The sequence below is a fragment of the Notolepis coatsorum genome (genome assembly GCF_963971535.1).
Source record: "Notolepis coatsorum genome assembly, chromosome: 20".
Classification (NCBI taxonomy): domain Eukaryota; kingdom Metazoa; phylum Chordata; class Actinopteri; order Aulopiformes; family Paralepididae; genus Notolepis; species Notolepis coatsorum.
Window position 1 is genome coordinate 44,767,427 of NC_140184.1, and position 15,000 is coordinate 44,782,426.

The 15,000-nt window shown below is 41.0% G+C and overlaps 1 protein-coding gene across 1 annotated transcript in view; it reads right to left on the reverse strand.

Moving 5' to 3' along the window:
* hcn4 (hyperpolarization activated cyclic nucleotide-gated potassium channel 4) overlaps window positions 1-15,000 on the reverse strand; it is a gene marked incomplete at both ends in the record, with an annotated part of 304,555 nt that overhangs the window by 1,635 nt on the left and 287,920 nt on the right. Inside the window, 2 exons of the mRNA XM_084337727.1 lie at window positions 1-485; window positions 12,840-13,004. The exon at window positions 1-485 is cut by the window's left edge and continues 289 nt beyond it. Coding sequence (XP_084193853.1) covers window positions 1-485; window positions 12,840-13,004 — 650 coding nt within the window. The remainder of the gene's footprint in view (window positions 486-12,839; window positions 13,005-15,000) is intronic.

A 15,000-nucleotide genomic window follows, 5' to 3' on the forward strand; every position in this document is an offset into this window, starting at 1 on the left:
ACCTCCCACCCCTGCCCCCGAGGTCATGTGGTGGGCCCGGAAGGCAGCCAGCAAGGGCATGTCCGACCCGGTGTGCAGTTTAGAGGGCGAACCGGCAGGCGAGTCCCCGGTGGAGCCCGGCCCTGCGGATGAAGGGACGAAGGTGTGAAACTTCTTTAGCCGACCAGAGGGATCCTCCAGGGAGCCCGGGACAGAGACAGGGGGTCTGAACAGAGTCGGGGGGAGGTGAGGGTGGTGCGTCAAGGCGATGACTACCGACGCGGTGGCCGCTGCAGCCTGGAGGGGGGCCTGGATGAGGGGGGCCCAGATGACGGGGGTAGGTGAGGGAGGTGCCGGGGGCGGAGCGTTCTGCAAGAGGTGGGCACAGTGGGCCATGTCCCTGTCGTGCTGCACAATCTGCTGGATGATCTGGTTCTCCTGGTAGTTCAGCACCCCGGAGCTCAGGTCGTGTTGCACCTTGTGCTGCAGGATGGAGTTCTTCTTCCCTGTGGAAGAACCACACACAGAATGTTAAAATGCCTTATTTGAATCCACAGATTAAATTATACATACATGAGATTCAACTGTAAAATCAGCCACAGTCTTCTAGTTAGTTACCGGTACTTATGTGTGCCTATCCCCTCTGAACCAATACTAAAAATAAAGTATAATTTAAACAAAAGACAAAGATCCCTATGAGCACAGATAGGTTTAATGCCACTCGAGAGGAGGACAGATTTTTCTTGGTGTGTGAGCTACTGTAGGTACAATTTTGTTTTAAGTACATTTTTTGTTTTACTGTCCTGTCTACGAGTTGTTCAGGAAGGGAACTTTTTTGTGTGTGGGCATATTATGACATGGAAATGAAATAATCAATCATCACCAATATATATCCTGATCAGGACTTTTTGATATGGTGAAGAACCGGCACACAGAACCGTTTTTCTCCATCAACGAGAGACTAAGCGTTTGTCCCGAGGCCGCATGGGGAATATTAACGAGGGCAGGAGCAGAACTGTGATCAGGTAACACCGCAGACATTGCTTTGATTCCAGTTTCAGAAGACCAGTAGGTTCTAAAGGCCCCATTCTCTCACGGGAGCTGGTACTACGAGGATAGCTTGAATAGACTGTACACAACACAGACTCTTCAACCTCCTGCCATCAGGCAGGCGATATAGGAGTCTGAAAGCCAGAACTACAAGACTGACAAACCGTTTCTACCCACAGGCCATCAGGCTCTTGAATGCCAGCACCTCCACCTAGCCCTCGCCCCCCACACCTTCTCGGCAGACACTGACCTGATTACTGCTGTTAACACACTGTCACCCTCCCCCCCGAACTATGAATCACTCAAGACACTTTTTAACTGCTGCTGTGACCCACTGTCACCTCCATTCATATAATGCTGATCGGAACGTGCAATGTTACTCACTGTGCCTTGTATATATATATATATTTTTTTTTTTTAACCTTATTTTCTAGCACTCGCTTGTATTTAAATATGTTTAAGTTAAGTATTGTGTGATTTTGTGTGAAGGGCGGACTAGCAGAGTAAGATTTTCATTGTATGGCAAACTGTCTGTTTAACTGTGCATATGACAATAAACAATCTTGCATCTTGAAGAAGAAGAAGAAGAAGAAGAAGAAGAAGAAGAAGAAGAAGAAGAAGAAGAAGAAGAAGAAGAAGAAGAAGAAGAAGAAGAAGAAGAAGAAGAAGAAGAAGAAGAAGAAGAAGAAGAAGAAGAAGAAGAAGAAGAGAAGAAGAAGAAGAAGAAGAAGAAGTGCATTTGCATGCATGTGTGTGTGTCTGTCTGACAAGCTCTTACTGTGGAGCTGTAGCTAAGAAGTGAAGGAAACATAAATAAGTATTTTTTGCTATATCACGTCAGGGTCACCAAATGTTGTGGCTGATGGTTGTTTAACACAGCAGGAGACGATATTTCCAATTTCAACAGGCAATTTGTTTAATGAAAGAAAGTTTTAACAGCAGAAGCTATGGATCATCAGACGGTCACCACAGTTGAAGAAAAACACTCTAACTTCTCAATCCCTCTGCTTGTCCCATAAATACCTTCTCAGCCCTGCCCCCCCATGACAGATAAGATGACGTGACACATTATATCAGATATGACATGACGTACATTAAAATGACACATAGATTTAACATCGAAGAGAGATGCGATTGAGTGAGATGTGTGCGTGTATATGTATGTGTGTAAAAGAGAGAAAAGATTAAAGAGAGAAAAGATTAGATGTGTGTGTGTATATGTATGTGTGTAAAAGAGAGAAAAGATTAAAGAGAGAAAAGATTCGATTGAGTGAGATGTGTGCGTGTATATGTATGTGTGTAAAAGAGAGAAAAGATTAAAGAGAGAAAAGATTAAATGTGTGTGTGTATATGTGTATGTATGAAAGAGAGAAAAGAACAAGATATGATGTACACAAGATTAGAGCACACGATATGATGTACTGAAATGTCCATCTGCCTATCTCCAAGTTGTTTTAAGAACATCAGCCAGACCGTCTTTCAGTACTGCTTAGTTGACCCATATTAAACTAGTTCACCTCATATACACATTTTCCCCAACAGGGGTCAAGAGTTTTACTATCCACAAAAAGTGTACGAGGATGGACTAGGACCTACATGTCCCACACTGGTGGGACATATTGTTCCCTTGTTATTGGCTGGCTGGACCAGAATTGGGAGTGGCGTCAAGTCAAGTGTCAACCTTGCACAGTATAACAGTGACAAAGGTGAAAGGCCTACTGACTGATGATCTCACCTTGGTTACTATTAATGTAATGGGGTGCAGATCAATCTCTCCATTTTCTGATACGAGGAACAGAGGGGACAGAGCTGGGGAAGGCTGCTCAGGACTAACCCCAATGTCACCTGGCCCTCTATCGCCCATCCGCCTGCCTCCAATCAGATCGCTCAAAGTCCATTATGGCAGTAATTAATTGGTGGAAATCAGTGAAATCAGGAAGGCAGAGGAAATGTGAGTGTCATCTTTTCCATACTAAGGCAGCAATAAAACATATGGCCCAAGAGTGTCGGGCCCATTCCAAACCTAATCTTGACACAGGTGTCAATCTGAAAATCTCTATCATTCCTGAAAAGTGGAACTTCTTGGGGAGATCCAAGGTTTTCAAACTGACAGAGAGCGACATGCAGGAGGTCCACCCTGGGAAGACTTCATCTATCAGCCCACCATATTGTTTTAAAAGCAGCCATTTTCTACAAAGAATCGTCCCTGGGGCAATTCCTCTATCTTCCGTGGATAAAACAGATCATGATGGTATATGGTTGAGCGATGAAAGAGGCCGTGCCTCTCCTTGTGGATCTTTCATCGCCACAAGGCTATGGACATGGCGAGCTACGGAGAGAATATCAATTGTGTGATTAAGTGAAGTTGACTAGGGATTTCATAACACTCTGTGTGCATACTTACTAGAGACACTGGGGTTGTAAGTGCGGGGGTAAAGCAGCGATTAACAGTCAACTGAAAAGTAATTCCTTTGATATGTATAAAGATACGTTCACGTAGTGGCTCGCTAGCTCGCTTGTGTATTTTCTTCCACTACAAATGAAACAATCATACACACACACACACACCTAAACACACACACACACACACACACACACACACACACACACACACACACACACACACACACACACACACACACACACACACACACACACACACACACACACACACGCACACACACACACATGTACACACACGCACATGCACACACACTGCATTTTAAATAGTGATGTTATTTTGCCATATTATGCTATTTTGTCTTTACATTAATATATCTTTACCTATTATGTCCTTTTTTATTTACTGGTGCTTATTTTATAATTATTTTCAGTTGGTTGTTTCATTATTGTTTGTATTGTTAATTAGGTGAGATACCTTCATACCTCTATGTTTATTTTTTTTGTATCTCACCTGCACATTTTTGCTTCCTTTGTTGCTTTGATATTTTTCTTTTGTTTCATTGTGCAAATAAATAAATAAACAGAAAGAGAAATGTACTGTATGTAAACACTTTAGTCAGGCTAAATTAACCCCCGATCCCTCTAAACCAGGTTGAACTTTTGATCCAGTTGATGGAACTGGAAACATTTTCAGCCCACTGGTTCAATGGAAATGATTCACCTCATCAGACAAGCTCAATGCACACATTTCATATCCACACCTGATGGCAATGTGTTAATGAAGATAAAGCTGTGTAATAACCATTCCATCTCACAGGAGGCAGCGCTGTCCACGCATTCAACTATACTACATGTCATTAATTTATACCATTTTTAATAAATGTATACTACATTTAATGAATTAATTATTTTAATTGATTTACACAACTTTGTCCCATCACTACCGATTGGCCTCAAAGACGAGGACGACAACTTCACAGAACAAAAAGCCTGAATAAACGTTACCATATAGCACTAAGCAGACTCTTAAAAAATACCAATTTTCTTATGTGTTGAACTATAAAGGGACACTTGTAGAAAACAATTCAGATTTATTTTGCACACAAACTCACATACCAAAACTGTAAACAGTTTTTCACACATTAATTTAGTCTTGACAGTTTGAAGTTGTCCTCCAGTGATGTCATTGAAGGGCAGTGGATCATTGTGGTGTGTTAATTACAGCTCCATGGACATTATGGATATAAAATAATAGCAATCCCTATTGCAATCCCTCTTGTTACTTTTTCATCAACATAATGTGAGGTTTCTGTCCTTGCCTTCTCACTCGTTCTGTTCCTTTAACCACCCTCGCTTTGTTGTCATTCATTTTTCTGTCAAGTATTTCAATTCCCTCGTTCACACGTTTCTCCCCGCTGACGTCATCTGAGACGTCGCTGATTGGTTCCCTCACTTCCCCACGCTTTTCAATCACATTCCCCAGCTGTCACTGCCTTTCAATCAATCGATCCCTCATTATTTATACCCCGTTTTCCCCACCCTAAGTTGTTGGTTCGTCTTGATTTGTCGCTGGATGTTTTTCCCCGTTGCTTCTGTTTCACTGTGCTAATCTCCAGGAGATTCCTAGAAGCCTTCGCTTGGATACCTGCTCCGTGGCGCGCGCTCGCCTCCTCTGTTTGTTCCTGTTCCTTTACGCAGCTCGTCTGGGTGAGTTTTTCTAGATTGACTGTCTTGACCTATTTCCTATTTTCGTGTGTAACCTTTACACTGAAGTCTACCACCTTTTTGTCAGACAGTCACTCACCCAGCCATTATCGTTTTTGCCCTTTCCTTTATGGAATAATATTTCGGGATCTTCCACCTCCCACTGTGTATTTACACGAAGATATTATTTCACATTTGGACTGTGTTGGATTTTTGCTCACTGTGTATTTACACGAAGATATTGTTTTCACATTTGGACTGTGTTTGGATTTTTGCTCACTGTGTGTTTACACGAAGATAGTATTTCACATTTGGACGGTGTTTGGATTTTTGCTCACTGTGTGCTTACATGAAGATAATCACTTGGGCTGATTTTGGAATATTGCACATCACTGTGTTGTTTAACACGAAGAATATAACACCCTGTCCTCCAGCTCGTTTCAAGTCTGCTCTGTCACTGACCCGTTCCCTCTCTCCCTCTCTCGGTCTTGCACAACATCTGAGAGGTCCGCCGTGAGAGTCTGCAGAGCGGTACAGAGGTCTGCTCCTGCTTCCCAAGACTACCCTTCCGGGAGAAGCTGCAGAGCAGCAGAACTTTGCCCCTTGTTCATTGTACCTGTTCTTGTTGACCTGCTTTCCCTGTTTCACTTATTCTAGTCACCAAATAAACAAGCCCTTGTATTTGGCAACTCTGAATCCAACTCTCTTGTGTCGTTGCGTTTGGGGTCGGTGTCAAACCATAACACATAATTTCCATTGAGCTGTTATTAACACAACACAAGTGTCAAGGTTTAGAGTTTTGTAACAGTATGTGTGACATTATATGCAAAATGCATCAGCATTGTTGTGAATTAACACATTCAGCACCAATCACGACTATAGTCGGGTTATCTCGCCAGCGGTTGAGCGCCAGAACCCGACTATACTATATTCATAGTTTTTCATAGTTTTTTCTTTTATTCGATTTTAATATTCTATACAGTCTCACGGACCTCGGTGTATCATTGGGACTCATTGTGAGACCTCGAGATTGTAATGCCGGCCGAATCCTGCTAGGTGGCAGTATCGCCTACCCTTTGAAACCTTATTTCACACTGTGTGTTACATTTTATATGGTCCGGGTGGAGAAATGGGACCCGGGCAAGTGAAATGCTTCATTCGAGCCACTTGGAACGCGTCCAGCACACTTGATGCATAGTTTGTCCCATTTCATGTCAGGGACCCGATGGACATCAATACTGGAAATCGCGATCAGACAATTGGAATATTCATTTTGGAATACCTCCTAGCAAAGGTAAGGACTATAATGACATCAATCCTACTTTGATCCTACAATGATTTCACACCGATCGCAACGATCATATGTCACATACTCCAAAACAGAGCATCACAAAACGCCCCCCCCCCCCCCCCCCCCCCCCCCCTTTGATGCCTTCATGATGAAACATAATACCTATTATATACCTTTGATTTGGAAATAGTATCGTGTCCAGGTGAGCAACGCAAACGACTTTCGCTAAATGTACATAGCGCTCCATAACTCAGCTTCCAGGAATTAGCCTGGATCACTCTGAAACTATACAATATTCACCACAGGATAACACGCGAACTTATACATGAAAAAATACAATTTTTTACATGTTGGACGAGAGATAGTGACGTCAAATGAGCCATAGTATTGTCTCTATAACTTTAATATAGAATATAGATATAGCTCTGCAAACATCGTAAAGCACCGTGAAAATGACCATCTTTTTAAGCGTGGCCCACAGCAACGCAGATGGGGATATAGCGTGGCGCTGAAAGTGTTAAGAGGTAACACCAACAAAAAATACATCCCCCATGATTCCACTCCAAAATAGCTTTTCAACGTGAATGAGTAGAATTACTCCTGTAGGCCTAACTTTATTGTGAGCAGAATTATCTGCATTTTTGTTTGCATTTTTTTTTTACCTCATTGTCTGCATTTTTGTACTTTCATTGTACGTAGGTTGTACTTTAGTTTGTATATGTTATATTTGTATAGTGTTGGGACTTTATTCCTCTTTTACTTACTTATTTTTACTGTATGAACCACATTCTCAGGGGCTCATACAGATTTCACTGTAATGTACATGTACTTTATATGTGACAAATAAGAGCAAACTTGACCATTTTAACTTGAAGGGTTGTAATTATATTGAATTCACATGAAATGCAATGCTGGAAATTACCTGTACATGATGGAGTGCACTACATTTTGAATGCACAGTGCAGAGTTGCAATTCAGCTTAATTAACATTAAATGAGGATATTTAAACCAAAACGGTATTGTCTTGTATTATGTGTATATCCTCAATAAATAACAAAAATGTGTATTGCAATTGGGTAACATTTCCAAAATGTCCAAGCTTAACTTCCCATGGAAAATGTCCAGAAAGTTTCCAGAAATTAACACTTTCGCCCCCTTTATTTGCAACCCTAGCCAAGAGCCATGCATATAACATGTCAGAAGTCAAAGCAAAGACACGTGATTTGCCGCCTTTTTCACACATAAAGGAGTGTTATATTTGTCTAATCTAGAAAAGTATTTTAATCTCAATGAGCCTAATCTAATAGTACTGTTCAATAAAAGCCATGGATTAAATCTGTACTCGTTATGAGTTGATACCTAATGTTCAATATGTAACTCAATGGTTAGAGCTTGGCACCAATGATGATGATGATGGTAGTGACCTAAAAGATATGTAAATACCTGTCATAATCACAGCAAGAGCCTTCTTCTCTTTTTTTTTTACCTGCAACAGGGCAGTTTTAAAACCAGAGACAGTGGACAGACTTGTCTTTCTTGCCTGCAACTTAAATAAATGGCTTTGCTTGTCCAAATGACAATACTGACCAACTTGAGATTTATTTTTCTCTTTTATTTTGTTTGCTTTCTAATTTAAAATACAGTTTGAAACTGTCTGTACACAGTAGGCTATGTGTGCTAGCAGAGCTAGCCTCCAGTCATGAGTCACGGTGCACATGTGCGGTGGTTTGTCCACCAAAAAAGCGCCAAAAGATAGAAAAGAAACTAGCAGAGCCAGAACTGTTCAACTCCCCTGGAGCCACAGCCAGCAGGGAAGCCGGTTTACTTTCGCTTTCAAACCAGCTGCAGCCTGAGAACTGGAGTGTGAGGGGATGTAACACTAAAGATGGCGGCAACGACAAAGAATTGCTGCAAAATAAACATACATCTGTTGTTAAAAAAAAAAAAAAAAAGTATATATATATTTTTTTATATATATTTTTGTATTGTTATCGATGTCGTTATCGCGATATCATTTTTGGCCATATCGCCCAGCCCTATGTCAAACTGTCTGCTTGGGGAAACTATATTAAAACACCCTAAAACGCTCCATTCTCTCTCCTCCTGTGTTCTGCTATTGGGCTCCGCCAAATCCCATCCTCACAATACCATGATATTACATTGGTATTATATGGTTTAAATGTATGGTTTAGAAATTATTTTAATACATTAAAGCTGCAGTAGGCAACTTCTGAGAAATTAGCAAGAGTGCAGCCCCTGTAGGGGCTAGATCCACAAAGAATGGATTGCACGGAGCAAGTTGCACCCTTACTTACAATTCATTATGAATTGAAAATGGGGGACCCTGATGTAAACTAGACGAAAGTCTTTCTCTAGTCTGCATCCCCTTAACAATTGTGTGTATTGAGCCGTACTGTATTGTACCCATTCTGCAATCTGTTAATAAAACTTTCATTCAATCAATCAATCTGCACGGTGATTGATTGAATGACATTTTTATTAACAGATTGCAGAATGGGTACAATACAGTACGGCTCAATACACACAATTGTTAACACTTTCAGTGCCCACGGCGTGATATGACGTTTTATCAGCCCCCCCCCCTGAATGCCCACGACGACAATTATCGTTTAATTTTTTTATTAGCAATCTGAATTCATATTTCATTAACGAGTCTCCCGTTGGTACACCAGCCCCATCAGCAGCTCAGAATGGAAAAAAGCGTCCCCTATCGTCTATCCCTGAAAACTGCACGTCAGTCGCTTAGACTGACCTGGGATCAGTGATATGTAGAGGCGGGGCCAGCTGGCTCCCCAAGCTGGCAAGCCGTCTGCTCAACATGGAAGTGATCGCGGGACGGGAATCAGCCTGGAATATATATTCATAGTAGCCAATCGATAGTAGACAGTAGTGATCGATTTTTGGAATGGCGATCAGGAATTGGAATGATCTTTTTGGAGAACATCTGATCTGAGGTAAGGAATCTATTTTACCAGTCTTGGGATAATCAGAGTTGTATTCGCTGAGATCTCAGCGTTTGCCCTATGTGTGTGTGTGTGTGTGTGCGCGATCGCTTTGAGGAAATCAGAGAATCGATTTTCAGCTCGCGGCCCCAGCGTGCATACGTTCATATACTATCGATAATCTAGCGTTTATTTGAAAACGATTCATAAATAGGCCGAAAAATTACAACGTTTTTGTCTATTCTAGAATATTCCAGTACAGGGCGTTTATCATGGAATCTTTTTATTTTCCTTGAAAACGAGGGATTTTCAAAATGCTATAAAACTAAAATGAACCGATAAAAAAACAATCTGCTTCGACAACGAGTCATTGATAAGCGACGGGCAGATTAGACACATAGCCATAATTTAAAACATAGATTAGGCGTTATTAACGCTAACATTGAAGTGGATGGTGGGCATTCAACCGGTAAATCAAGATTAAGCTTGGGCTCTGAAAGTGTTAAAGGAAAACTCCAACATTTTGGGAAATTAGCTTATTTAACATCTTCCCTGGAGTTAGACAAGAAGATACATACCTTTTTTGTCTATCTGCATGCATTAGGCTTAGGGAACGCCCGCACCGTTAGCATAGCTTAGCTTCATCACTGGAAGTGGGTCAGACTTTTACCCTGAAGTTCCCTACAGTCCCCTACAGTCACGAAATACACTCCAAATACAACTCCAAAACGTTCCTGTAAACATGTTGTGACCTGTGTATTTACCACATGGAGAAATAAAAAATAATTGAATTCGACATTTACGTTTTCTAAGCAAATATACTCAGACATTTTTTTTGCCTAACCACTCCTCTGGGCGCAGTGATTTCACGCAACGCAGTGCTACTTTCTAACGTGACGCCAGTGTTTGTTTACATTTTCATTTCATTCAAAGGATCCGAACCGATTGAAGTTTATGGATACCATGACTGTGGTAAGTTTTAATTTATGTTTTTAGATGGAAGGCTGTATTCCATCTGTCTAACGTTAGCGAATATTGTGATATTGATGAATAGGACATAACGTTGCTGGACTATCGACCTAGTTAGCCTAGTTAGCCCCACGGCTACAGGGTTTGGGCGAGTGAATCCACACTTTTGGTATTATTATAACTAATTTATTGTGTCACCTGTCCCTTAAAATACGGAATCGTCCCGTAATTGGAAACTAAAAGACGCGTTCGGTATTGAACTGATACGGGATGCACTTGGTCCCGTATTTTAAGGTTGCCAGTATTGTGAGAGAAATGAGCCAGCCGACCTACAAAAACAAGCCAAAAACAAGCAAAATTGTGTCCAAAAGTTGCGGAAAATAAACAGACTTGGCAACTCAGGTATGATGGGCGTGCGCTCAGCAGCTCACAACCAATGAGAATTCGCGCTTTCACGTTACTAAAACGTTCTATGCGGTTGTGCCAATCCTCAAGTTACTTCTGCTCAGCTCAGTCACTGCATCACCGGGCTGTTTGAAAATGTCTACAGCAGACACTACTCCACCGCGTCCTAAAAAGACAAAACGCCTCCAGAAGTACAGACGTGAGTGGGAACTGGCAAACCCCTGGCTTGATAGCGTCAGTGGAGATGTTTATAAAGCAAACAGCAAAGTATGTAGGTGTGTGTTTTCTGTGGCGCATGGTGGACTGACTGATGTCAAACAGCATGCCTCAGGAGAACAAAAATATTCCCGAAATATAAGAACTCAAAGGACCCAAGCACAGGTTTCACAGTTCTTCATGACTGAAACATCTCCTGCTGAGATTGATTCGGTATGGGATATTACATCTTATTTATCTGGTTGTGTTTTTAACTAGATGTCAATATTTCTATTTACCTGCCCTGGCAGCCAGGAGCCTACATATTGGCTGCTGATGTGGGCATAGTCTAGGCTATTTCAGTTGACTAATATGGTTGATTGTTCATTAATGTTGAGTTTTTAAAGTCTAATAAATAAACATGTATTTATATTAATCAATATAATTAAATAGTGTGCCCATTTAAACTCTTATGTTGTTATGCTCATCTGGAAAATGGAATTATTCATAATGGATTAACAGTTAATAAATACATAAATAATATAATTCATAAATACATAAATGAAAAAATACTTAAATAAATACTTAAACATAAATAAATAAATAAATAGTGTTCAGACAACAATATAAAAGTCATACTGTTCAATTTCATTTCATTTCAATTTTATCATCCCACTCCTCCCCTCTAGGTTACTGCAGCTGAGGTGACACAGGTATACCACACGGTTAAACACAACCTCAGCTATAAAAGTGCTGACTGTTTGTTTTCTATGCATTTCAGGAGTTTGGGGGGCTGGCTCCCCTAAATAATTAAATAACATAACCCTAACCCTAAAACCGAAATAAAATAAAAAGTTACAAAATCCGCCCATTTTCGCCCAAAAACCGCCCCAAAAAATGTCTTGATGAAAAGTGTCCCTTATTTCTATAAAGGTGGCAACCCTATGTGTAACGCTAGCCCCTTAAAACATACCACAGTCATGGTATCCATAAACTTCAATCGGTTCGGATCCTTTGAATGAAATGAAAATGTAAACAAACACTGGCGTCACGTTAGAAAGTAGCACTGCGTTGCGTGACATCACTGTGCCCAGAGAGGAGTGGTTAGGCAAAAAATAGTTCCGAGTATATTTGCTTAGAAAACGTAAATGTCGAATTCAATTCTTTTTTATTTCTCCATGTGGTAAATACACAGGTCACAAAATGTTTACAGGAACGTTTTGGAGTTGTATTTGGAGTGTATTTTATGACTGTAGGGGACTGTAGGGAACTTCAGGGTAAAGGACTGCCCCACTTCCAGTGATGAAGCTAAGCTACGCTAACAGTGCGGGCGTTCCCTAAGCCTAATGCATGCACAGAGACAAAAAAGGTATGTATCTTCTTGTCTAACTCCAGGGAAGATGTTAAATAAGCTAATTTCCCAAAATGTTGGAGTTTTCCTTTAAGGGGATGCAGACCAGGGAAAGACTTTTGTCTTGTTTACATCAGGGTCCCCATTTTCAAATCATAATGAATTGTAAGTAAGGGTGCAACTTGCTCCGTGCAATCCATTCTTTGTGGATCGTGTGCTACATATTTCTTAATATGCGTAACACAATCAACACAACCAAATCATGCAATTAAAGCTGTAGTAGACAATTTTGGAGAATTAGCAGGCTTGAATTTACCTGTAATATAAATAGAGCAAGCTCTGCATCACTTTTCAAGCCCATGCACAACAAATGTTTTCCACAGACTCCCAGAGGCACCAGCATATTTTAGCTGAATCTTTTTATTAAAATGTAATTTTGTTCATAAAAGATATTCAGATATACCTCAATTCACGGAAGCTTGCAATGCCATAAATTCTTCCATGGGTCTTTAAAAGGTTCTTTCCTCACCTATGCGGTCCAGGCGGTCCAAGGCCACCGTCTCGAAGGCTCTCCTCATCATGGGGTACTCCTCCAGCACCTCGTTGAAGTTGTCCACCGACAGAGAATACAGGCGGCAGTAGGTGTCCGCTCTGACACTGGCTGTCCTTCTGCCACGCGTCAACAGACAGATCTCTGAAAAAAAACACATAAATTCCTTACTTAGGTAAAAATAGAAATACATAGCCAGATGAGTACTCTCTAGTATATATATATATATATATATATATATATATATATATATATATATATATATATATATATATATATATATATATATATATATATATATATATATATATCAATGCAAATATAAATAGCATAACAAATAAACATAACAAAAGTCCTCAAATAATATCAGTCTCTTGCACACCTAAATTATAGTCTCTGTCACAGACAAGAATACTAGTCTCTGTGATATACAAGAATAACATTCTCTATGGCAGACAAGAAAGATATTCTGTGAGAGACAAGAATAATAGTCTCAGTGACAGACAAGGATAAAGTCAGCTGCCCAGAGGGACCACTCTGTATGGTTTAATACTAATTCCTATCTGAATTCATTGTCTGTTGTCACTGCTCTAAGCTGTTCCCTAGCAACGTAATTCCAGTGAAACCATCTATAAGAAGTGAGGATAACCACACACTGTCACTTAATTCTTAAAAAGAGTTTTGGTAATTTTGGAATGAGGACTGTGTAGTCTCAGCAACAGACCAGTACGATGAATAAGCACAACATACAATAACGATTGATGGCGGGCGGGCGGGCGGGGCGGGCGTGCGTGCGTGAGCAGCAGGGGGATGAGCTTGACTTCCTGTGTATTTGTACGTGTGTTTGCATCACTGCCGTACAGACTCATAGCCAGTGGGTGTGCAAAGCTTTCATCTCACACTTCTCTCCATCCAGATCACAGAAAACTCCCTTCCCTGTGTCCAGTCACATATACACACAATACTTCACACCTAATTTCACCCTTGGAACGTAACTCCCTCTCTCTCTTTTTCTGTCTCCATCTTTCATTGTCATTCTCCCCCACAACTTCACTGAGATGTTCTGTGTCTCTTAAATGTTGAATGAACATTTCTCTCTCTCTCATCCTGGGAGAACTCATCGAGCCAATCCGAGAGGTGGGGGTCATGTGTGTGTGTGTGTGTGTGTGTCTCTCTCTCTCTCTCTCTCTCTCTCTCTCTCTCTCTCTCTCTCTCTCTCTCTCTCTCTCTCTCTCTCTCTCTCTCTCTCTCTCTCTCTCTCTCTCTCTCTCTCTCTCTCTCTCTCTCAGACAGATACACAGTTAAAGACTTCTTGTCCTGGACTATGTCCGCCTTAATAAAAAACAAAAATGTATTTAACAGATTGCAGAATGGGTACAATACAGTACGGCTCAATACAAAACAACTGCTAAGAGGATGCAGACCAGAAATAGACTTTCGTCTTGTTTACATCGGGGTCCCCCATTTTCAATTCATCAGGATATTTATAACATACAAGACATACAGATATACAAAACTGTGTAGTAAAAAGAGATCATAAATTCTAATTGCAGCCACCCGTAGGTGCTCTTTGAGAGCGGTTTGGAAGGAGGGTAGGGATTCACATTCCTTCACGGTTGTGGGTAGGGCGTTCCACATTATTGTGGCATAATTGCTAAACGTGTTTAGTCCCTTGTTTGAGCCGAATCTGGGTTGAACATGATTTGTGGAACTCCCTCTGGTGTTGTGGTCGTGGTTATTCATTGACCTTTGGGAAGTATTTTGACATGTACATGGGTATCCCAGTGGTAGACCTTGTATCTTGTAGACCAGGCCCATTGCAAGTTGATGTACTCTGTCGTCTACTCGAAGCCATCCTAGGTTGTCAAAGTGGGCAGGGGTAAGGTGGGTTTTATGAGTAAGGCCAAGCAGTAGTCTGACCAGTTTGTTTTGTAATGTTTGTAGCCTTGTTTTTAGGGCCTTTGAGGTGCTTTGGTACCATGAGGTGCAAGCATAGTCGTAGTAACCTTGAATGAGTGCTCCTGTTAGAGTCTTCAAGGTATTCTTGTTTACCAGAGAGGAGATCCGGTACAAGAATCTTATTCGTTGGTTGACTTTTTTTATTACATTGGTTGCCATTTTGTCACGGGAAAGATTTGCC